The 23865-nt window shown below is 30.8% G+C and overlaps 6 protein-coding genes across 7 annotated transcripts; all 6 read right to left on the reverse strand.

Annotated features, from left to right (window-relative positions):
* Positions 1-1284: 1284 nt before the first annotated feature.
* Positions 1285-2811, reverse strand: LOC110604727 (lignin-forming anionic peroxidase). The gene is made up of 4 exons (XM_021743007.2): positions 2514-2811; positions 2235-2426; positions 1971-2136; positions 1285-1841 (listed from the first exon to the last, which is right to left on the reverse strand). Exons 1-4 carry the CDS (start codon positions 2745-2747, stop codon positions 1456-1458), a joined length of 978 nt encoding a protein of 325 aa, XP_021598699.1. The 5' UTR covers positions 2748-2811; the 3' UTR covers positions 1285-1455.
* Positions 2812-4258: 1447 nt separating this feature from the next.
* LOC110604726 (lignin-forming anionic peroxidase) lies at positions 4259-5761 on the reverse strand. The gene is made up of 4 exons (XM_021743006.2): positions 5488-5761; positions 5203-5394; positions 4938-5103; positions 4259-4812 (listed from the first exon to the last, which is right to left on the reverse strand). Exons 1-4 carry the CDS (start codon positions 5719-5721, stop codon positions 4427-4429), a joined length of 978 nt encoding a protein of 325 aa, XP_021598698.1. The 5' UTR covers positions 5722-5761; the 3' UTR covers positions 4259-4426.
* A 2247-nt stretch (positions 5762-8008) lies between these two features.
* Positions 8009-9504, reverse strand: LOC110605555 (lignin-forming anionic peroxidase). The gene is made up of 4 exons (XM_021744176.2): positions 9234-9504; positions 8949-9140; positions 8685-8850; positions 8009-8561 (listed from the first exon to the last, which is right to left on the reverse strand). Exons 1-4 carry the CDS (start codon positions 9465-9467, stop codon positions 8176-8178), a joined length of 978 nt encoding a protein of 325 aa, XP_021599868.1. The 5' UTR covers positions 9468-9504; the 3' UTR covers positions 8009-8175.
* A 1565-nt stretch (positions 9505-11069) lies between these two features.
* Positions 11070-12506, reverse strand: LOC110605562 (lignin-forming anionic peroxidase). The gene is made up of 3 exons (XM_021744182.2): positions 12171-12506; positions 11892-12083; positions 11070-11793 (listed from the first exon to the last, which is right to left on the reverse strand). Exons 1-3 carry the CDS (start codon positions 12402-12404, stop codon positions 11242-11244), a joined length of 978 nt encoding a protein of 325 aa, XP_021599874.1. The 5' UTR covers positions 12405-12506; the 3' UTR covers positions 11070-11241.
* A 4450-nt stretch (positions 12507-16956) lies between these two features.
* Positions 16957-23865, reverse strand: LOC110605650 (lignin-forming anionic peroxidase). Of its 2 annotated transcripts, XM_043952245.1 has the most exons (5): positions 23815-23865; positions 18147-18284; positions 17848-18039; positions 17594-17759; positions 16957-17514 (listed from the first exon to the last, which is right to left on the reverse strand). In XM_043952245.1, exons 1-5 carry the CDS (start codon positions 23863-23865, stop codon positions 17129-17131), a joined length of 933 nt encoding a protein of 310 aa, XP_043808180.1. In that variant the 3' UTR covers positions 16957-17128. The 2 variants fall into 2 exon arrangements, with proteins under 2 accessions (XP_043808180.1, XP_021599977.1); XM_021744285.2 differs by lacking the exon at positions 23815-23865 and having other exon boundaries at positions 18147-18505.
* Positions 20495-22641, reverse strand: LOC110605649 (pentatricopeptide repeat-containing protein At5g13770, chloroplastic). Its single transcript, XM_021744284.2, has one exon. The coding sequence runs from the start codon at positions 22559-22561 to the stop codon at positions 20735-20737; it is 1827 nt and encodes a 608-aa protein (XP_021599976.1). The 5' UTR covers positions 22562-22641; the 3' UTR covers positions 20495-20734.

Here is a 23865-nt window from a genome sequence, read left to right on the forward strand (position 1 = left end):
ATGGGCTATATATCATGCTTTGAATGTGGCTTGGAGTAGGGGATGGCGGAAAATTGTTATTCAAACTGATTCTCAAATTGTTGTTCAGCTTCTTCAAGGTCAAGACAGTGGTGTTTATAGATTGCAGTCTTTAGTTATTAATTGCAGAGCTCTTATCCGGCGGGAATGGGAGGATAAGGTCGAGCAAATATATAGGGAAGCTAATATGGTAACTGATTATCTTGCGAATAGTGCGCATGGTGGAGTTTTTGGTATGAGTCTTATTGATTTGCCTTCATCTAGTATTAAGCTCCTCTTGAATGCTGACTGTATGAATATTTTTCATGATCGTATAATAAATTAAAGGGCTCTATCCCTCCTTTTCAAAAAAAAAAAAAAATCAGTTCTGTTAATTACTTTTGAAATTTAAGAACGTAGTTCAAAAGATAGAATTTTATATTCTTAGATTAATTATGTTTTATAATTGGTTTGACTAGTATTTTAATAAATTATTAATTAAATAGATGTATGTATGTTCCAGCGTAAGTGAGAGATTTGCCCTTGCTACGTATCCATTTGATTGAAATTATGATTAGAAGATTAAAAATTATCATATTTAAATATTAACAAAGAATTTAAAAAACATAATGTAATTATATAAAAATTTTAGAATTAATCTAAGTTAAATTTAATGTTTAATATTTTAAAATTAAGATATTTAATTTCGACTAAAACTAACCCGATTTTATGTGCTATTTCTTTAATTAATTTTTAATTTATATTTTCATCATGATATAAACTTTTTTTTTATTTCACATTTAATTGAGAATTCCATTAAAGTAAAGTCTTTTAAAATAATAATTAAAAATTACCAATCATTCAATAATTATTATTTATATAAATAATAATAATTATTATTTATATAAATAATATAAATAATTAAAAATAACTCCAGTTTTTTTACAGAAAAAAATAAGAGGTTAAATTTTAAAAAATATATAGAGAAATTTTAATTAAATGATCTTGAAATAGAAATAAATTAATTAATTCTATAAAGATTCAAGAAACTTATAGTAATTTACTCTTTTAAAAAATTAAAAAAAATTACTCGTTATTTTTCAAATTTACTTTTATTTATTATTATTTAAAATTTAATATTTTATACTCAATTATATATATATAATTAAAGAAATAAAAAAAAATGTGAAAAATAATATAGAATACTTTAGTCGATTATTAATATCTTTTACAAAAATAAAGTTATCTAAATTAGATTAAAGCACATTAAATTTGGAGATTTCAATCTGGAAAAATGTAAATCAATTGATGATTTGAAATACAATGCTATTAACCAGACATATTTTGTCTTTACACTTAATGAAATAAATAAAAAAAAATAACAAATTTTCAGGTAAAAAGAATACATGTTCTTGTACAATAAAGGCATGGAATGAACATATAAAAAGAGCAAAAAAATTAGTTCACAGCACTACAGATCTTCCTTATTTCCCCAGCAGAGCCAGTGAGAATATCGATATTTCCCATTTTGATCATGGCAGCAGCAAAGTCTGAGTTGAAAGCTGCAGGACTCCTGCTATATTCTCGGACAATGCTATCTGTCGAACCTCCGCTAAAAAGAATTTGATCAGATTCAAGAAGACCTTTCTTTTGAATAAGATTCTTGAAGTAATTGTTGTCGAAAGAATTAGGTGTGACCAAATCAAATGGAGCCAAGTTTCCATCACCGCCAATAGCTGGACAAGTGCGCTTGCGAGTGCTTGCAAATCCAGCGTCAATGGACACATTGTTGTATATCCTATCACGGAAAGTAAAGCATTGAGCGTGGCCTAGAGTATGAGCTCCTGCATTTGGAAATTAAAATATTTTTAGCATATATAAGACATGGAAATGTTTTTTTTTTGCTAAGAAAAAGATCACTTGTAAGATATATGATAATGCAAAATACATGAAAATAGTTTTAGCATATATACCTGATAAGGCAACCAGATCCCTTGCACTAAGGCCTTTGCGCTGAAAGCTAGATATAAGTATGTCCAGACCATCTTTAAAACTGGGAAGTTCATTATTGGCAAGAGTTCTGCTAGCAGTAGTTGAGTCTCTTCTTCCAAGCATCACTGTATAAGATGGACCTCCCACCTGACATATTTCAGAAGAAAATGTCAAAAAAATTAATAAACAATAACTTGAGACGAGTATAGCATCTGAACGCAAGAATTTGAAATATAGTTAATTACATATGCAGATGCATCTCTTGCTGCCACGGCGACGATATCTGCGCAAGATACAACTCCAGGGCATATCTTCTCTACTTCAGATTTAGCTTTCTCGATGACTCGAAAACCTCTGGCGGAATCTTTATTGGGAAGTGCAGTCTGTTCGCTCTCGATAGTTGGAGTCTCTTCGAGTAAGATTGATGCATCACAACCCTGCAAGATCAAGAATTCATTAAGTGATGCTCATAGAATAAAACTAATTATTTTTGGAAGGAGAACAGAGCAATATATATATTGTACCTGAACAAAGCAATCATGAAAGTGGAGACGAATGAGAGAAGCCGCCATTCTTCGTTCTGCGGCAATTGAATTTCTGATGGAAGTTCGGATAGTTTTGAGTGCATTTGGACAAGAATTGTCATAAAATGTAGAGGTGAGTTGAGCTTGGCAGGCAGTGTTAAACAGCAGGACCACAAACGCGAACACTGCAGCTTTTGCTGGAGATATTGAAATGTTAAGAAGTGGAATTGCCATTTTCTTTTTTGGAAGGAAAGCAGAAGCAAGGGAATTAAGTGAGAAATGATTTGAAGATGGAGAATGAAAGCGCTCACCACCTTATATATAGTGAGCAAAGTCAGCGGATTGGGTTTGGCTGGGTCACTGTACAACGAGTAATTGCGCGTAGCCGTTATTCACCAACTCCATTTTTGGTTGAAAATTCAACATTGATGCCTCTAAGATGCTATAATGAACAGTTACTTGTGCTGACCGAATCCGGACATTGACTTTGGCGGCCGCATGCATGCACGTATAGATGTTGGTGTGCTTTGTGCTTTGTGCTTTGTGAATATATGGAGTTGAAAATATTCGTTCGTGATTATAGAATTCACAATATATATTAAACTTATCTCCACTTCAGCTGTACTTTCGAAGATAAGGATTATTTATTCATTAGCAACCATAATTCAAAGTATGATTTGTCTTTAATTAATGCAATTGGGATTTGAATTTTTTAATAATAACATGTGAAATTGAGCTTATGTGGATGTAAAATAAAACAGTTTGGTGTAAATTGTTGACTCTGTGTGCTTTTTGACTGTTGTATAATGTTTTGGATAATTCTTACTTAAAACCATTTCACTATATGTGAATATTTTCATATAAAAATTAATCGATGAGGAGTTAAATCCCTAACTCCTTCCCCTATTAGTTGATATTAGTTGCTTTCTCTGTTGAATAATTGTAATCCTTTTGAGTATATTAATTTTTTTCTACTTTAAACTTGGATCTTTGATCATCATTCAAATATTTAATTCAAGGTATTATCCATGGAAAATTTTCAAATATTAGAGATTATTTGGAGCTGCTACAATATATATTATATCCTATTGATCTTATTGCTTTCACCTTTGATTTTCAATGAGCTTATTATGCAAGGCCTTTACATTTATAAAATGCTGCTAATAGAACTGTAATATAGTTGAATTTATAGTTGATTTCATATATATTTTAACTTCAAATAACGTAATGTATTGACTAAATTTTCAATATTATAGGCTGCTATAAGATTTAATCGATAATATCCACTTAAATATATATATATATTTTTTTTTCTTTCAAAGATAGCTTAGACATAAAGCTTTAAAATAATAAGAAAGTACACAATTACATCGTTGCTATTACTTTTTTTGAGATTTTTTTCACCCGTTTTGAATAATAATATTACTCATTTTCGTTAGATAATTTTAACTATTGTAAAATTATTTATACTATAATAATATATAAATTTATTATTATAACGTTATTTAATTTTGTTTTATTTTTAAAATAACTTTTCAATGAATATTTAAAATATCTTTTTAGTATTAATAAAATTTAATATTTTTAAATTGTATAAAATTAAAAAGTTAATAAAAAATGTATCTTCTAAGGTGGACAAAAATATGTAAAAATACTACAAATACTTTAGTTGATTATTAATACTTTTTTATAAATACAAAGTTATCTAAATTAGATTTAAGCATATGAAATTGAAGATTTCAATCTGGAAGAATATAAATCAATTGATGAATTGAAATACAATGATATTAACTAGACATATTTTGTCTTTACACTTAATGAAATAATAAAAAAAATTAACAAATTTTCAGGTAAAAAGAATACATGTGTTTATACAATAAAGGCATTGGACGAACATAAAAGGAGCACAAAAATTAGTTCACAGCACTGCAGATCTTCCTTATTTCTCCAGCAGTGCCAGTGAGAATATCAATATTTCCCATTTTGATCATGGCAGCAGCAAAGTCTGAGTTGAAAGCTGCAGGACTCCTGCTATATTCTCGGACAATGCTGTCTGTGGAACCTCCACTGAAAAGAATTTGATCAGATTCAAGAAGACCTTTCTTTTGTATGAGATTCTTGAAGTAATTGTTGTCGAAAGAATTAGGTGTCACCAAATCAAAGGGAGCCAAGTTTGCATCACCGCCAATAGCTGGACAAGTGCGCTTGCGGGTGCTTGCAAATCCAGCATCAATTGAAACATTGCTGTATATCCTATCACGGAATGTAAAGCATTGAGCGTGGCCTAGGGTATGAGCTCCTGCATTTGAAATTAAAATATTTTTAGCATATCGAAGACATGGAAATGTTTTTTTTCTAAGAAAAAGATCACTTGTAAGATATATGATAATGCAAAATACATGAAAATAGTTTTAGCATATATACCTGATAAGGCAACCAGATCCCTTGCACTAAGTCCTTTACGCTGAAAGCTAGATATAAGTCTGTCCAGGCCATCTTTAAAACTGGGAAGTTCATTATTGGCAAGAGTTCTGCTAGCAGTAGTTGAGTCTCTTCTTCCAAGCATCACTGTATAAGATGGACCTCCCACCTGATATATTTCAGAAGAAAATGTCAAAAAAAATTAATAAACAATAACTTGAGAAGAGTATAGCATCTGAAGGCAAGAGTTTGAAATATAGTTAATTACATATGCAGATGCATCTCTTGCTGCCACGGCGACGATATCTGCGCAAGATACAACTCCAGGGCATATCTTCTCTACTTCAGATTTAGCTTTCTCGATGACTCGAAAACCTCTGGCGGAATCTTTATTGGGAAGTGCAGTCTGTTCGCTCTCGATAGTTGGAGTCTCTTCGAGTAAGATTGATGCATCACAACCCTGCAAGATCAAGAATTCATTAAGCGATGCTCATAGAATAAAATTAATTATATAGGGCAGGAGATATAAAAGAGTGCAATGTATATATTGTACCTGAACAAAGCAATCATGAAAGTGGAGACGAATGAGAGAAGCTGCCATTCTTCGTTCTGCGGCAATTGAATTTCTGATGGAAGTTCGGATAGTTTTGAGTGCATTTGGACAAGCATTGTCATAAAATGTAGAGGTGAGTTGAGCTTGGCAGGCAGTGTAAAACAGCAGCACCATAAACGCGAACACTGCAGCTTTTGCTGGAGATATTGAAACGTTAAGAAGCGGAATTGCCATTTTCCTTTTTGGAAGGAAATCAGAAGCAAGGGAATTAAGTGAGAAATGATTTGAAGATGGAGAATGAAAGCGCTCACCACCTTATATATAGTGAGCAAAGTCAGCGGATTGGGTTTGGCTGGGTCACTGTACAACGAGTGATTGCGCGTAGCCGCTATTCACCAACTCCTTTTTTTGGTTGAAAATTCAACGTTGATGCCTCTGAGATGCTATAATGAACAGTTCCTTGTGCTGACCGAATCCGGACATTGACTTTGGCGGCCTCATGCATGCAAAGTTGGTGTGCTTTGTGCTTTGTGCTATGTGAATATATGGAGTTGATAATATTCGTTCGTGATTAGAATTTACAATACAATTTATTAAACTTATCTCCACTTCAGCTGTACTTTCGAAGATAAGGATTATTTATTCATTAGCAGCCATAATTTAATGTATAATTTGTCTTTAATTAATGCAATTGGGATTTGAATTTTTTAATAATAACATGTGAAATTGACCTTATGTGGATGTAAAATAAAACAAGTGATGGCAGTGGGATTGCCAATTCCACGTGGTTGATTAGTAAATAGCAAGTAACCTTAGCTTAATCAGTTTGGTGTAAATTGTTGACTCAGTTTGCTTTTTTTTTTTTTTTTTTAAACTTTGAGAGTGAGGGAGTATTTGTGCTAGATTGCAAGGGATTCTGCCCGTCAAATCGATGAGAAATTAAATCCCTAATTTCTTTGTCCAAACTTATTTTTTTAGCTTTCACCACAACCCCAATCTCTTTTACCTCTCCCTCCCATTGTAGTCCATTGTCACGCTTCTCTCATCCTCCAAAAGCCATCGTCATTACCGACAGCTGCTTCTTCCTCGTTGCCGCAGGAATAGTCTTCCTCATAGTGTGTTCCTTGAAAAGTAGAATGCTTTGCTCTCATGGCAAATACACCATGACCCTTAATGAAAATTTGCAACCATTGCATCTGGCAGCGTTTTAAAGTTGCGTTAGGAATCCAATCTGCAAAATACGATATTTGTGAATTGGGGACATTTTCTAGCTTGGTTTTAAAAATACCACGAGGACAGTCTTCATATCCTCTCCCACATGGATTTTAATTATATTTATTATCTTCTAAAATTAATACACTGATATTATTGGTTCAGTGGTTTATAATATAAACTATTATATCATAACTGAATTACGTAGTTGTAAAATTTAAACTGATTTAAATAATTTTTAAATTTATTTTATATCTGATTCAAAATATTCAGAATATATATTTAATAGTATGAAATTTCATATTTACTACAGATTTCACATTCTCGCTAAATTTATGATAATCTTATTGCAATCGTATTGTGCTGAACTAAATACTCTCGAGTACTGTGATTTGTTAGTATTTCGGATCACTCATATCATTTCATATGAGTAGTCCATATCATTTCACGAGTAGTCTTCTCCTTACAAATTCACTAATTTTGCATAATTATTTTATATTATTTAAAATAATTAATCTAAATTATTTAATAATTACTAAACTAACTAATATATATTTTTTAATTTTTTTTTTAAATTCATTCATCTGGAACATTTCATGGGTAATTTGAATTATGCTTCAATCCTCCTATAATTTTTATTTTATTTTATTTTTCTCTGCCAGTCAGCGTATAAAAAAGGACTTTTACTATTTAATTTACATCGTAGAGAATTGTATTGAAGTTAAGCCCCTTAATGACAGCGATTTTAAAATTTAATTCATAGTTGTAAGATTTAGCCGATAGTAACTTTGAAAAAGAAAGGCTGCTTAGACATATTTCTTTTTTTTTTTTTTCTTTTAAGGATAGCTTAGACATAAAACTTTAAAATAATAATAAAGTACACAATCCATGTATTCACATCGTTTATGTTACTTTTTTGGAGATTTTTTTCACCCGTTTTGAATAATAATATTACTCATTTTCGTTCGATAATTTTTATATATATTTTTTAATGGTTGTAAAATTATTATTCATTTATTTTTTTTATATTATAATAATATATAAATTTATTATTATAGCTTTATTTTATTTTATTTTATTTTATTTTCAAAATAACTTTAAAATGAATATTTAAAATATTTTTTTAGTATTAATAAAATTTAATATTTTTAAAATGTATAAAATTAAAAAGTTAATAAAAAATTTATCTTCTAAGGTGGACAAAAATATGTAAAAGTACTACAAATACTTTAGTTGATTATCAATACTTTTTTATAAATACAAAGTTATCTAAATTATATTTAAGCATATTAAATTGGAGATTTCAATCTGGAAGAATATAAATCAATTGATGAATCGAAATACAGTGATATTAACTAGACGCATTTTGTCTTTACACTAAATGAAATAATAAAAAAATTAACAAATTTTCAGGTAAAAAGAATACATGCTTTTATACAATAAAGGCATTGGACGAACATAAAAGGAGCACAAAAATTAGTTCACAGCACTGCAGATCTTCCTTATTTCCCCAGCAGTGCCAGTGAGAATATTGATATTTCCCATTTTGATCGTGGCAGCAGCAAAGTCTGAGTTGAAAGCTGCAGGACTCCTGCTATATTCTCGGACAATGCTATCTGTGGAGCCTCCGCTAAAAAGAACTTGATCAGATTCAAGAAGACCTTTCTTTTGTATGAGATTCTTGAAGTAATTGTTGTCGAAAGAATTAGGTGTGACCAAATCAAAGGGAGCCAAGTTTGCATCACCGTCAACAGCTGGACAAGTGCGCTTGCGGGTGCTTGCAAATCCAGCATCAATAGAAACATTGCTGTATATCCTATCACGAAATGTAAAGCATTGAGCGTGGCCTAGAGTATGAGCCCCTGCAATTGGAAATTAAAATATTTTTAGCATATAAAGGCCAAGAAAATGTTTTGTTGCTAAGAAAAAGATTTGTAATATATATGATTATATAAAATATATGAATATAGTTTTAGCATATACACCTGACAAGGCAACCAGATCCCTTGGACTAAGGCCTTTATTCTGAAAGCTAGATATAAGTCTGTCCAGGCCATCTTTAAAACTGGGAAGTTCACTATTGGCAAGATTTCTACTAGCAGTTGTTGAGTCTCTTCTTCCAAGCATCACTGTATAAGATGGACCCCCCACCTGATATATTTCAGAAGAAAATGTCAAAAAAATTAATAAACAATAACTTGAGAAGAGTATAGCATCTGAATGCAAGAGTTTGAAATATAGTTAATTACATATGCAGATGCATCTCTTGCTGCCACAGCGAGGATATCTGCACAAGATACAACTCCAGGGCATATTTTCTCTACTTCAGATTTTGCTTTCTCAATGACTCGATAGCCTCTGGCGGAATCTTTATTGGGAAGTGCAGTTTGTTCGCTCTCGATAGTTGGAGTCTCTTCGAGTAAGATTGACGCATCACAACCCTGCAAGACCAAGAATTCATTAAGCAATGCTCATAGAATGATATTAGTTATATATGGAAGGAAATATAAAATAGAGCAATATATGTATAGTACCTGAACAAAGCAATCATGAAAGTGGAGGCGAATGAGAGAAGCTGCCATTCTTCGTTCTGCAGCAATTGAATTTCTGATAGAAGTTCGGATAGTTCTGAGTGCATTTGGACAAGAACTGTCATAAAATGTAGAGGTGAGTTGAGCTTGGCATGCAGTGTTAAACAACAGCACCACAAATACGAACAATGCAGCTTTTGCTGGAGATGTTGAAATGTTAAGAAGTGGAATTGCCATTTTCTTTTTCGGAAGGAAAGAACAATCAAAGGAATTAAGGAAGGAGTGATTTGAAGATGGAGAACGAAAGCGATCACCACCTTATATATACTGAGCAAAGTCAGCCGATTGGGTTTGACTGGGTCCCAGTAATTGCGCGTAGCCGCTATCCAGCAACTCTTTTTCTTTTTGAAAATTCCACATCGATGCCTCTAAGATGCTATAATGAACAGTTCCTTGTGCTGACCGAATCCGGACATTGACTTTGGCGGCCGCATGCATGCACGTAGAAGTTGTGTGCTTTGTGCTTTGTGCTTTGTGAATATATGGAGTTGAAAATATTCGTTCTTCATTAGAATTCACAATATATATTAAACTTATCTCCATTGCAGCTGTACTTTCAAAGTTATGGATCACAAAGTATAATTCGTCTTTAATGAAATTTGGGTTTGAATTTGTTAAAAAAATTAATTTAGAATGCAGTAGAATCGCAAATTCCACGCAGCTGATAATATGTAAATAGCAAGTAACCTTAACTTAATATTTCGGTTCAAGTTGTTGATTCTGTTTACTTTTGACGTTGCATAATATTTTGGATAATTTTTATTTAGAATAGATTCAATTTAAAATATAAATATTTGAGTTTTTTTATATAAAATTTAAATAAAATCATATTTATAATAAATCAAATTTTTATTTATAACATAAAATTATATTATATGGTTTATATTGTATTACATAACTGCTATTAGCAGTAAAATAAAATTATTAAATTACTAAATTTTATAATTAATATAATTGTCAATCTGAAGAAAGTAAGCTTCTGAACAGTTACAACATAATTCTAGAAAACCAAGGAAGGAAAGCTTTTTATCCCATTTTCATAATCCATATGACACTAACTAATTGTCGCAATCATCCAAACTTCAAGCAAAAGAAAGCTATTTAAAAATTGATTTTTGTATTTAAATAAAAAAAACTAAAAAATTAGACATTATTTTTCATGCGGACTGCGGTTGGCCAGGCGGTGTGCACTCACGCTGCTGGTCCAAGCGATCTTCCATTCACAGTTCATTTTATGGTGAATTACAATTTAGTACCTATGGTTTTGTGAAATTTTAATATTTATATTTTTAAAAGTAAACTAATTAATTCTTAGAATTTTAGAATCAGTAATTTATCCTCTGTTATGAAAAATATAGTTAAATCACTACTATTGTAATATTTCCTAAGGACTAATTTATTGTATTTATAATATATTTATACTACAGGGAGTAAATTGTTGAATTATATAAAGTCATGAAAATAATGTGTAATTCTTTCATTCATCGAACAAAAATTAATTTGAAATAGGTTTATTAATCAGAAAATTATAAAAAAGGCTCATTATAATGTACCTAGTTATATCATGAGTTTTTTTAAAAAATTTTGATGTATAAATAAATTTTACTTAGAAATATTATATTTATTATATTTTTATTGGGCTATACATAAAAAGATAATTTTGCGTATCAGAAAATTAAAAAAAAAAAATGATTTCTTGATCACGTTTTTTTTATTTTTTAATATAAAAATGATTGCCTTCAATGTTAAGTTTGACAATTGAATTTCAAAAGGTTTTTTCCGAAAAGTATCGATTTCTGACAGTTGATCTATCCATGTTTTAAATCCGGCTCGATCTTGAACTATGCAAGGATTTAGGTTCAGTAATTAAACAATGAAAAAATTGGTTGAGAAATGGATTACACGGCCACATATTTACTGTTAATCAACTTATACAAAAGAAAAGCATAAACTAATTGATAGAGCTGCAGATTTTCCGAATTTCTCCAGCAGTTCCAGTGAGAGGCTTAATATTTCCCATTTTAATCATAGCAGAAGCAAAGTCTGAGTTGAAAGCTGCAGGACTCCTGCTATATTCTCTTACAATGCCATCCGTGGATCCTCCGCTAAAAAGAATTTGATCAGATTCAAGAAGACCTTTCTTTTGTATCAGATTCTTGAAGTAATTATTATCGAAAGAATTAGGAGTGACTAAATCAAATGGAGCCAAATTTCCATCACCGCCGACAGCTGGACAACCACGGCGGCGAGTGCTAGCAAATCCAGCGTCAATGCTGACATTGCTGTATATCCTGTCACGAAATGTAAAGCATTGAGCTTGGCCTAGAGTATGAGCACCCGACAAGGCAACCAGATCCCTTGCACTAAGGCCTTTAGTCTGAAAGCTAGATATAAGTCTGTCCAGGCCATCTTTAAAACTAGGAAGTTGACTATTGGCAAGAGTTCTACTAGCAGTTGTTGAGTCTCTTCTTCCAAGCATCACTGTATAAGATGGACCTCCCACCTGATATATTTCAGAAGAAAATGTCAAAAAAATTAATAAACAATAACTTGAGAAGAGTATTGCATCTGAACGCAAGAGTTTGAAATATAGTTAATTACATATGCAGATGCATCTCTTGCTGCCACGGCGACGATATCTGCGCAAGATACAACTCCAGGGCATATCTTCTCTACTTCAGATTTAGCTTTCTCGATGACTCGAAAACCTCTGGCGGAATCTTTATTGGGAAGTGCAGTCTGTTCGCTCTCGATAGTTGGAGTCTCTTCGAGTAAGATGGATGCATCACAACCCTGCAAGATCAAGAATTCATTAAGCGATGCTCATAGAATAAAACTAATTATTTTTGGAAGGAGAACAGAGCAATATATATATAGTACCTGAACAAAGCAATCATGAAAGTGGAGACGAATGAGAGAAGCTGCCATTCTTCGTTCTGCGGCAATTGAATTTCTGATGGAAGTTCGGATAGTTTTGAGTGCATTTGGACAAGAATTGTCATAAAATGTAGAGGTGAGTTGAGCTTGGCATGCAGTGCTCAAGAGCAGCACCGCAAATACAACAGCTGCTGCTTTTACGGGAGATGTCAAAACGTTATGAACTGAAGTTTCCATTTCTTTTTATTTCCTCGAGATCAAGAACAAGCTACGCACACTTCTTTACTAAGCAAATGAAACAGCTTTTGAAATTAAAGATATGAAGAGGAGCAAAAGAATAAAGAAATGATAGAAGATGAAGAAATGATAAAAGGGTGACAAGCTTATATAGATAAAAAAAAAAAAAAGGTCAGCGCAATGGGTTTGCCCAAGTCTCTATCTTGAGCCACAACGCGTAGGCCGCTTCGGCTTTGTTTTTGCGACCGAATCCTCATTTTCTGGTCAGAGATATTAGAAAGCAGAAAGTACAGCTAGCTGGCTAGCTAGCTATAACATTCCAGGCAACCAGTGGGCATGGAGAGATAATCAAGTAGATTAACTTATGCTAAATTATATTTTGATTTTTAAATTTTAGATATGTATAATATTTTTAGATTGGTTGAATATATATATTGATTTTATTTTTTTAATAATTTTGAAAAGAGAAGGCAACGTAGACACAAACTTTTAAAATAATAATAATAATAATAATACACATTCAAATGTCACTTTCTCGTAGATTTTCCATCCGGTCTAATGTTTATTTTTCAATTATCTTACTTTAGTGATTTTCTTTTGTCTGGGACAGGATATATATTCTTTCACGATCAGAAATTTAATTAACATTAAAATAAATAATAAATAATTTCATCAATTTTAAATACAAATCGTAACATGCATTGATCATAAAACTACTGGTTTTGAATTTTCATCAGGCAATTCTAAAAGGCGATACTTAGTGGACGTTATCATCTTACAGGTAAAATCAATTTAAAACCCGTTTGATATTGAGTTTACAAGTCAACAAAAATATTTTAAAATAAAAAAAAATTATTTTAAATGTCAATGTTCTGAAATTTAAAAAATAAATTTTACAGTGCCAATATAAATTTAGCCAAAGAAGAAAATATTTCCTTCCTTTTATTTTTTTTTTTATCTGCTAGTAATATCTAACAGTCTATTTGTTATAGTGCTATCTATCTCTGTTATGCCAGTATGTTCGTATATTTTTATGTGACTGAATTTCTTGAGCTTTTTACTTTTTCAAGTTAAAAAGAAAAAAAATTTCTCAAACCATGGTATGAGAAATAATTTTTTCTGAATCAGGGTGGAAAGTGAGTCTACCTCATTCTAAAAATGCGTTAGAGTATGCAACATTTTAAAAATGCGGTAGAAAAGAATAAATAAAAAAAAATTATTTAGATACATTACCACATCTGTGAGCGGTAATGTATGAGTGCGGCTCAGCCGCACGCAATGAGTATAAATTTAATTTTTATTTAATTAATTATTATATTTAATTAATTTTATTTATTTAATTATATATTAAATTTATAAAATATAATTATAAAAATTATAATAATATTATTTAATAAATTTTTATTTAATTAATTATTATATTTAATGTAATTAATTATATATTAAATTTACAAATTATAGTTATAAAAATTGTTTTAATATTAATTAATATTTATTTAATTAATTATTATATTATATTTTATTAATTTAATTAACTATATATTAAATTTATAAAGTATAGTTATAAAAATTATATTAATATTAATATTAATTAATTTAAATTATTTATAATATAGTATTATATTTATCATATTTACTAATTTATTTTTTTAATTTATATAATTTAATTAATACTAAGAATATATATAAATGTATTAATATAGCATTTACATAGGGATGTAAACGGGTAGGGTACCCGCAAAATTGAGAGTACCCAAATTCGAACCCGATTATATATACAATTTCCGAATCCGTCCCAAATCCGTTTAATATTTTAATTTTACTATCCGAACCCGTCCCAAACCCGTTTAACAATACCCGCACAATATCCGAATCCGATACAAACCAACAACTCAGCAAATAATTTTTTTAATTCAATTCAATGACAAAATCAAATAAACTATCTAACAGTTGCACAACAACCCAGTAGGAGGAGAAATGACAAGAACCAGCAACTCAGCAACCCAGCAAATAATGATTTATAATCAAATAATTAGATTAACTGTCCATAAATTTTAAAAATCAACAGTATTACATTAATCAAATAGCAAATAATTAGATTTTTTAACATATCCAAATAATCAGATTAATAGTTCATAAATTATAAAATTCTTTAAGAACATACACATAAAAGATCTTGAAACTTGAAGAGAGTCATAGTCAAAGCAGATGTCGCCGATTGAGAAGAGAAGGGTTGTCTCTAGCGTCAGTGAAGTGCGGGGAGAGAAGCGTAAATCGAAAAGAGTAGATTTCACCCGACTGGGGAGAGAGAAGGAGATATCGCCGACGCCGACCGGGCAGAGGGAAGAGTTGTCTTCAACTGGAAAGTCGGAGATGTCGCCGTTGGAGAGAGAGAAGGAGATATTGCTGACGGGGGAGAGAGAAGATTTATCGTCGATTGGGTAGAGAAAGGAGACGTCGCCGGTGACATCGCCGGTGACGACTGGGCTGCCGGCAGTGTGAAGTGGGGGAGAGGCGTGACTGAGAACTTCCCAATGAAGTGGGAGAGAGGCGTGACTGAGAACTTCCCAGTGAAGTGGGGGAGAGGCGTGACTGAGAACTATGAGAAGGGAAGCGAGGGAGAGAGAGAGACGTAGACGAAGAGAGGAAAGAGTAAAATGAAAAAATGAATTAGAGATTAGGGTTAGTTTTGTTAGTATAGTTAATCGGGTTCGGGTAACGGGTATCCGATCACCTAATCCCGAACCCTACCCGAATCCGAAACGGGTAAAATTTTTCAAACCCGAATCCGTCCAAATCCGTTTTGTAAAAACCAAAATCCGTCCTAATAGGGTTTGGGCGGATCGGGTACCCGTGAAAACCCGCTCGCCTGCCATCCCTACATTTACATACTTAATCTGGTGGTATGTGCATCTAAATAGATTTAAGAAAAAAAAGTATTAATATAATTTATTTTATAAATGTATTAATTAATATTAAGAATATATACAATTTATTTTATTAATCATATATATTAATGTAGAAAGTATAAAAAAATTAAATAAAAAATACATATAAATATTTAAAAACGGTAAAATGTAATAATAATAAATGATAAAATCAAAATATATACTAATAATAATAAATGATAAAATCAAAATATATACAAATGATAAAATTAAAAAATAATACTAAAAATATCAAATATCCTCTCGTGCCATATAAACGTCTCTTTCTTATTTGAGATTGTGGAGTTATATATAATCAGTGGTCATCATTTATACTATCACTTTCGGCTATCAATATTTATGGAGGTTATAAAAATAGTAAAAATCAATATTTATAAAATATTTTCACATGAAAAAAAATATGAAATAAAATAAATTTTAATTTTTTATAATTTTTATAATTTATAAATATTTATAAATTAATTATAATAAAAATAATAAAATATTATTATAGATATGGAAGATATAATATTTTATCGTAAATAAATTAAAATAGTTAATATTTATAATAATTTTAATATAAATTTTATAATTATATTTATATAAATTTAATATATAACTAAATTATATAAATTAATAAATATAATATTATATTATAAATAATTTAAATTAATTAATATTAATATTAATATAAATTTTATAATTATATTTTATAAATTTAATATATAATTAAATAAATAAAAATTAAATTTATATTTACATAACGTTAATATATCTAAATAAATTTTTTTTTTATTTATTCTTTCTTACCGCGTTTTTGAAATACAGTAGGCTCTACGCATTTTTAAAATGCGAGTCACTTTTCACTTTGATCTGGAAAAAATTATTTCTTGGACCATGATTTGAGAAATTTTTTTTTTTCCACTTGAAAAAATAAAAAGCCCGAATTTCTTCTAGTCGGATATGGATTTACAGACAATCCGGCCTGCTCCGCGCATCTGGAGTAGGGCCAGGAATACTGAACTGGACAACTAAGGAAGGCTCTATAGACTCTGGGTTAGCGCTGTTTTTCTTGGATTTTGTCTTATTCAGGATGGTGAAACCCGAAGATCATCAGATGCTATTTAAAAAAAACAGTTTAGTATAAATAATTTTGTTATTTTGGTGTTTTTATAACTGAATTATATCAAAAATATTTTTTAGATATTATTTTTAAAAGAAAAATTATTTTCTCAACTATAGCTCTAATAGTAATGTCAAACTGATTCTTATAAGTTCTAAAAATGATCTGATATATTTATAATATTTATTTAAATTTATAAGTTTAACCTATAAGCCAAAAGTTTGAGGGATTGACTTTTCATTATAGTGCTTATAAAACTGAATTTATAATTTAATTTGATTAAATAGTTTATTATAATATTCTCATTTAATTTTAAAACTTCGCCACATAATTGATTTAATGTACTTTTTAATAATTTTAATAATAAATATATTTATAAATTATTTATTATCAAACATGTTAAAATTTAAAGCTAATTTTAAATAATTTATAAATATTAAGCTAATTTTCATGAGTTAAGTCCCAAGAGAAAAATCAATTAGATTTAGGTAAGAAAAATTCAAATAAATTAACCAATTGAAATACAAATGAGATGAAAAAGACATATTTTGTCCTTACACTTAATGGGGAAAAAAAGAATGACAAAATTTTCTTCAGGTAAAAGGAATACATGCTTATGCAATCTAACTTGAAGAAAGGAAGGCATGGAATGAAACATAAGGGAAGCAGAAAAATTAGTTCACAGCACTGCAAATCTTCCTTATCTGCCCAGCAGTACCAGTGAGAGGATTGACATTTCCCATTCTAATCATGGCAGATGCAAAATCGGAGTTGAAGGCTGCAGGACTCCTGCTATATTCTGAGACAATGCTGTCTGTAGAACCTCCACTAAAAAGAACTTGATCAGATTCAAGAAGACCTTTCTTTTGTATAAGATTCTTGAAGTAGTTGTTGTCGAAAGAATTTGGTGTCACCAAATCAAAGGGAGCCAAGTTTGTATCACCACCAACAGCTGGACAAGTACGCTTGCGAGTGCTTGCAAATCCAGCGTCTATGGAAATATTACCATATATCCTATCACGAAATGTAAAGCATTGAGCTTGACCAATGGTATGAGCACCTGCAGTTGCAAATTAACAATTAGTCTCTAAGCCCTTGAGCTCAAGTTTATCTATATATAAAAATGTATATGGGGGTACCTGACAAGGCAACCATGTCCCTTGCGCTAAGGCCTTTACTCTGAAAGCGAGATATAAGTCTGTCCAGGCCATCTTTAAAGCTTGGCAGTTCATTGTTTGCTAGAGTTCTGCTCGCAGTAGTCGAGTCTCTTCTTCCAAGCATCACTGTCCAGGATGGACCTCCAACCTAATTTTTTTTTTCCAAAAATATATTTATCATGATGCTGTAATAGGATATAACATGAAAAGAATATATATTGAATATATATGCTTACATATGCAGATGCGTCTCTTGCTGCCACAGCAATTATATCTGCACAAGATACAACTCCAGGGCATATCTTTTCTACTTCAGATTTTGCCTTGTCAATGACTTGAAAACCTCTTATAGAATCCTTATTTGGAATTGCAGTCTTTTCACTCTCAATAGATGAAGTCTCGTCAAGCAAGATTGAAGCATCACAACCCTGAAAAACCAATTACGATGCTTTAGATACTTCTCACATGGATTTGCAGGTACATGTTATATATATAAGAGAAGAAAACCAAGCATTTGATTGTTGGTTAAGTATACCTGAACGAAGCAATCATGAAAGTGAAGACGAACGAGAGAAGCTGCCATTCTCCGTTCTGCAGCAATTGAATTTCTGATGGAAGTTCTGATAGTACTGAGTGCATTTGGACAAGAATTGTCATAAAACATAGAGGTGAGCTGAGCTTGGCATGCAGTATTAAACAGCATCACCATAAACAAGAACACTGCAGCTTTTGCAGGAGATATTGAAATGTTAAGAACTGAAATTGACATTTTCTTCTCTGGAAGGAAAACAGAAGCAAAAGAATTAACTGAGATGTGATTTGAAGATGGAGAAGAAAGAAAGCTCGCCACCTTATATATACTGGGCAAGGTCAGCGTTCTGGGTTTGGCTGGGCAATTACGCGTAGCAGCTATTCATCATTTTACCCCTTTTTTTTTAAAAAACTTCGGAAATTCAACTTTGATACCTCTAAGATGCTACAGTGAACGGTTCCTTGTTCTGACCAAATCTCCGAAATTGACTTCGGCTGCCGCATGCATGCAAAGTGAGGGAAAATTATATAATATACTAAGAGTAGTACATGACACAATGACATGGTATTTTCAATTGTTTATATTACAATATATGAATAAAAATAATCTAATGAGTTAATAGATTTTTTTTTGAGAATCTATGGACTTAGAAAACATTCGTTTATTTAAATTATATATTAATTAAACCTAGCTCCATTGCAGCTGTACTTTCAAAGATAATGATTATTTATTGATTAGCAGCCATATTCCCAAGTATAATTTGTCTTTAATGAATTTGGGGATTTGAATTTATAATAATAAAATTCATATTTGGAATGTGACCCCAATGTAGGATATATTAAAGCTGGATTTCATTCCTCCATTACTGTACAAGTTCAATTTATGCTATTTTAACTTTTTGTTCAAATTGTCAAACAAGAAGATTTCTCATGCATCACATTGTTTTTCAAGACCACCACATTTTCTTATTAAATTAATTGTAATTTATATAGATTATTACGATTCTTAGTTTTGACCAATGAGAAAATTTTGTTTGTATTTTATTTATTAAAAAATTATTATTTGATGTCTGTAATATAAAAAATTTTTTAATTAATTTTTTAATTTTAAAAAATCAAACTAGTTAATTTTTTATTATTAATTCTAGCTGTTAAATAATTTAAAATATTTTTCAAAAAAAGAATTAATTAATAGATTTTTTATAAAATTAAGAAATTAATTAATAAATTTTTCATACTACAAATTAAATGGTGGTTAACACTAATAAAATAATTAATAAATTTTTCAAAATTTAAAAATATTTAAATATATTTTTTAAAATTAAAAAATTAATTAAAAAATTTTCTTATAGTAAACTTTTTTTAAATATGAATACGTGAATTTCATTTGTGTTATATGTTTATGTTTTCTTTGAATTGAATTCGAATTCTCTTTTTAAAAGTAGATTGTGACTTATTGTTGCCCACAATTTTTAATTTGAATAATTTTTATTTAAATCTGTTTTATAAAAAATTTAAAATATAAATTAATGAATCTTACGAAATTTTTATGTGGAAACCTATCAAATCAAAATTAAAAAAGCTTTTTCCATAAATGTTAAATTTAGAGAAATTGTAGATATATTAATTATAAATTTATTTAAATGATTAAATTAATTTATAAATTAAAATGATTAATTAATTTAATATTATAATTCAAACCACTTATATTTATTTTTTTTTATATTATGATTTTAACGTGAAATTGTCTTTGCATGAATTAAAGGTGGTATTAATTAATGACTGCGTCAGCCAAATGTGAAAGGGATTATTTGCACCAAAAATTCAACAATCCTCAAACTCAGCAGTGGATTAAATTTTGGATTTTTTCCCCCATTCATAGAACGAGTTAGACCAAAGCAAAAGCAAAATCCTAATAATTTTTATCTTCGTATCTATGATTTTGTCTCTATTCACACTTCTACTTCTGAAGGCTGAAGCAGTCTTAGCAGAACAGCTCATCAAATATAATTTTAATTTCAATCACTTTATATGAAATTTCATTCAAACATCATAAATTCAACTTTTATATTCTTTTTTATTTCACTTTATTATTTTTTAAACAGTAACCACTTGAATCGCTTCTATATAGTAAAACTATTAAATTATTAATTCAATGATAATACACGATTAATTTTTAAAAAATTAAATAATTATTTTATAAAAAATTATTAAATAGACCTGATCCACCATAAATCTAACAGAATAATTGTTTCTTTTGCATACAGAATCTATTAGTTCATCCCATTTGGCGATCTGGGCTTGGGCGTAGCCCATTTCAAATTGAGCCTAACAGCATAAAGATCTTATATCTTCTATCAAATTTGCAAAAATTTTCTAAATTATTACCTGCAAGTTCCATACCAAAGATGCATTTTGTGCATTTCTATAAAAATGGATTGCCATTGCTTGTAAATTGCTTACATGGAATCATCACTTTATATAATTTATCCAATATATTCCTAAGAAGTAAGAACATATTCATTTTCTCACCCTTCATTGCCTTGAAAAGTAGCAGAAAATTGGCTATGATATATAAAACCTGCACTATTTTTACATTGCCTCAAAGCTTTCCTGCAACAATTTTGCTTGCATTTGCAGGCCTGCGTCCCTCAATGCATTATAAGCAGACTGATAAAGCCTCCCATCTAACTGTGTACCTTCTATTTTCATGTTCCGAAGAAGCCTCAACACCTCGTCGATTCGCCCAATTTTCGAGAAAACTCCTACCATTATTCCTGCCATTGCTCTATCAATCGTGCCTCCATTGATTCTGTACTCATTGTAGTATCTCACACACGTGTCAAACTCTTTTGCCTTGTTGTAGGCATTAATAACACTAGTATAACTTACCTTATCTGGTGCTACTTTCCTTCTCTTCATTTCCTTCCACAGCTTCTCAATCTGTCTCAAGTTCTTGACTCTTCCATGCATATCCAGCAGAGAATTGTATATCCACACATTTGGTTCGCACCCATGTACTTTCATTTTCGCCACGAGCCTCATTGCATCTCTGAGCCTCCCTGTCTTCCCATACATTGAAATTATACTAGAATATGCAACCACACATCTGTCAAACCCTTTTTTCTGCATCTCCATGAACACCATTTCTGCTTTAGAATACAACCCGGTTCGACAATATGCGTTTATAATCGAAGCATAGGTCACCTGTCCTGGTTCACAGTTATCAGATTTCAACTCCTCATAAATCCTCACTGAAGCGTGGAACCCTCTCCTTCTAGCAAAGCCATTGATAATTGCACAGAAAATGCAATCAGATACCCTCATTTTTACACGCTTCATCACCTCAATAACCTCAAGAGTCTTCTCCATTAGCCCTTCTTCCACATACATCAAGACAAGTTTCAAGAAAATTTCAGGATCCCTCAACATTTTCTTTTCTTCAGCTTCTTTGAATATCTCTTCTGCTATGTTTATCTCTCGAATGCTTGCAAATGAACAGATCAAAGAAGAGTAAATTTTAGAGTCCCCTAAAATCCCTTTCTTTCTCATGTCTCCGAAGTATTCAAGAGCTTCAAAAGCTCTGCCCGATCTCCCTAAAGTTTCACACAATACCCTAAAAATTTGGATCAAAACTGGCCTTGAATGTTCCAATTTTCTACTCTCAAATTCATGAAACAATGCAAGAACTTTCTCTGTATCACCAATTTTCTGGTATGCCTTCATTATCTGGTAATAACTCCCAGAGTCCATAGAAATTCCTGTCAATTTCATTTTCTCGTAAACAAAAATTGTTCTGCCATACATATGTAGCTTATTATAGCCTCGCATGGCGGAATCAAAAGCGAAGACAGCAATTTCACCATAAGATTTGAAAATTTCCAACAAAGTCTCCACAATTCTGAATTTTCTAGCTTTGACGCAACTACTAACAAGTATTGAACAAGTATGACTATCAGGCAACGAATTGTACTTGACGAAATCATCAGAAACTGATAAAATGAAACCCCAGTTCTTTGATCTTATCAAGTACCTCATTAGAAGCTTAAGCATTGATTTTTCTGGCTTAAATTCTTGCCTTTCTGTTGCTTTCTTGTAGTATTCATATGCTAAGTGTTCAGTTCGTGGATCCTGCAGAACCCCACATAAGAAGTCGTTTAAATTCTCCGAGTCGGGTTCTTGAGAATCTTGAACACTCGAGTCCCATTGAACCACAGGAAAATTTGCACTGGAAGGCTCCTCCAAGATTGGAGATGGGCAACTGGAAGAGTTGACATGAAAAAGAGGGAAATTGGAGGAGCATGTGGGGGAGAGAAACGAAAGGGTCTTCCATGAAGGAGAGAAGATGATGATGTGGTGGGGGTTTCTGCAAGAATTAATGGAAGCTACTGACCAGTCTGGAGATCTGGAAATGGCCATTGGAAATGAAGTTGCATGATGGGCATCGGGTATATGTTTGTGCTGGACATTCAACCATACACTTGGGCGACACTCGAACACAGACACAACTTATCCCTAGTGGATTTTTGCCATGCATGCTGGGATCACTAGAGCCACTAATAGCTTGGCATGTGGAAGCCTTGTGGACATAAAGATAATCTTATACTCAAGAATGCCACGTCTCCTGTTATAATTTTTTTTACTGTTTTTTTAAATTTATTATTTAACTTTTAAATATTATTATTATTATTATCGAATCAACTTTACAATTTTAATAAATTTATAAAAATATTCTTATCTTTCTTTGTCAATAAATAATTTTCTCATTTAACTTTACTTATTTTTATTATTAAAAATACAGTAAAAAAATTAAATTACTTCTTTTTTTATTTTATTTTATTTTTTTTTCTTTTTTTAAAAAAAATGAGAAAAAATTATTTAATTAGCAGAAGAAAAAAATCAAAAACATTTTAATAAATTTTTAAAAATATAAAAATTGATTTATTAATAAAAAAATTATTAAATGTAAAATTAAATTTTAAAAATACTTTTAATAAAAAAATGATAATGAATATTTCGTTATCACGGAGAAAAATAAAAATGTTTTAATAAAGAATCTCTCACTATGCTCAAACAGCCCAATTTCATTAACTAGATTTCCATGGGCTACAAGCTGGCCCAAAAGGGAACTGGAAAGTGAAAAGAAAGAAGCTATACAGTTCGATGGCAGAAAAACAGAGACACAGCTAAAGCATTAAGCAAGCTCCCTCTTTCGCCGTCTGCCAATCCACTTTCTTCTTCTTCATTTTCTCATATTCCGAAATCATGCTGCTCCCTGGATGTTGTTGTTTAAATTTGTTTACCCAAATCCTCACTTCTCTGAAGTTGTTCATCTGTTTATTGTGACTTGTTCTACTACCGTTCCCTCTTACGGTTCTCTGTTTGCTTTCTCGGAACAAAAACCTGAGGATAAAAATGATGTTAGAGATACTTAGTTACGTTGATAAGACATATGAAACTCTTATGGGTGGCTCTATTTATATGAACAAACTAGAAAGCCTCGATCAACTTGGTTTAGAATTGCTCTGTTGTATTGTTGTGGTTAACGTCTCCTCTCAGGACAGCCATTTTTCTTCAATATTGCTGTCTGATGGTTATGGTGATTAAAAAAAGGATAGCTTGTGTTTCCTGAAAGAAATATAGCAGTAAGTTAAGATTTTGAAGTGCTTGACAGATGAACTTTGCAATGCATAAATCCAGTAAAGCATGGTGAAGCAGAACAT

Source organism: Manihot esculenta, chromosome 17 (assembly GCF_001659605.2).
Source record: "Manihot esculenta cultivar AM560-2 chromosome 17, M.esculenta_v8, whole genome shotgun sequence".
Lineage (NCBI taxonomy): Eukaryota > Viridiplantae > Streptophyta > Magnoliopsida > Malpighiales > Euphorbiaceae > Manihot > Manihot esculenta.

Excerpts from the sequence above, each read along its gene's own strand:
- LOC110604727 (XM_021743007.2), bottom strand. The coding sequence starts at position 2,747 with ATGGCAATTCCACTTCTTAACATTTCAATATCTCCAGCAAAAGCTGCA. Across the intron at positions 2,427-2,513 it reads TTCATGATTGCTTTGTTCAG|GGTTGTGATGCATCAATCTT; the intron begins GTACAATATATA and ends TTGATCTTGCAG. Across the intron at positions 2,137-2,234 it reads CAAGAGATGCATCTGCATAT|GTGGGAGGTCCATCTTATAC; the intron begins GTAATTAACTAT and ends GAAATATGTCAG.
- LOC110604726 (XM_021743006.2), bottom strand. The coding sequence starts at position 5,721 with ATGGCAATTCCGCTTCTTAACGTTTCAATATCTCCAGCAAAAGCTGCA. Across the intron at positions 5,395-5,487 it reads TTCATGATTGCTTTGTTCAG|GGTTGTGATGCATCAATCTT; the intron begins GTACAATATATA and ends TTGATCTTGCAG. Across the intron at positions 4,813-4,937 it reads GGATCTGGTTGCCTTATCAG|GAGCTCATACCCTAGGCCAC; the intron begins GTATATATGCTA and ends TTTCAAATGCAG.
- LOC110605555 (XM_021744176.2), bottom strand. The coding sequence starts at position 9,467 with ATGGCAATTCCACTTCTTAACATTTCAACATCTCCAGCAAAAGCTGCA. Across the intron at positions 8,851-8,948 it reads CAAGAGATGCATCTGCATAT|GTGGGGGGTCCATCTTATAC; the intron begins GTAATTAACTAT and ends GAAATATATCAG. Across the intron at positions 8,562-8,684 it reads GGATCTGGTTGCCTTGTCAG|GGGCTCATACTCTAGGCCAC; the intron begins GTGTATATGCTA and ends TTCCAATTGCAG.
- LOC110605562 (XM_021744182.2), bottom strand. The coding sequence starts at position 12,404 with ATGGAAACTTCAGTTCATAACGTTTTGACATCTCCCGTAAAAGCAGCA. Across the intron at positions 12,084-12,170 it reads TTCATGATTGCTTTGTTCAG|GGTTGTGATGCATCCATCTT; the intron begins GTACTATATATA and ends TTGATCTTGCAG. Across the intron at positions 11,794-11,891 it reads CAAGAGATGCATCTGCATAT|GTGGGAGGTCCATCTTATAC; the intron begins GTAATTAACTAT and ends GAAATATATCAG.
- LOC110605650 (XM_021744285.2), bottom strand. The coding sequence starts at position 18,380 with ATGTCAATTTCAGTTCTTAACATTTCAATATCTCCTGCAAAAGCTGCA. Across the intron at positions 18,040-18,146 it reads TTCATGATTGCTTCGTTCAG|GGTTGTGATGCTTCAATCTT; the intron begins GTATACTTAACC and ends TTGGTTTTTCAG. Across the intron at positions 17,760-17,847 it reads CAAGAGACGCATCTGCATAT|GTTGGAGGTCCATCCTGGAC; the intron begins GTAAGCATATAT and ends AAAAAAAATTAG.
- LOC110605649 (XM_021744284.2), bottom strand. The coding sequence starts at position 22,561 with ATGGCCATTTCCAGATCTCCAGACTGGTCAGTAGCTTCCATTAATTCT.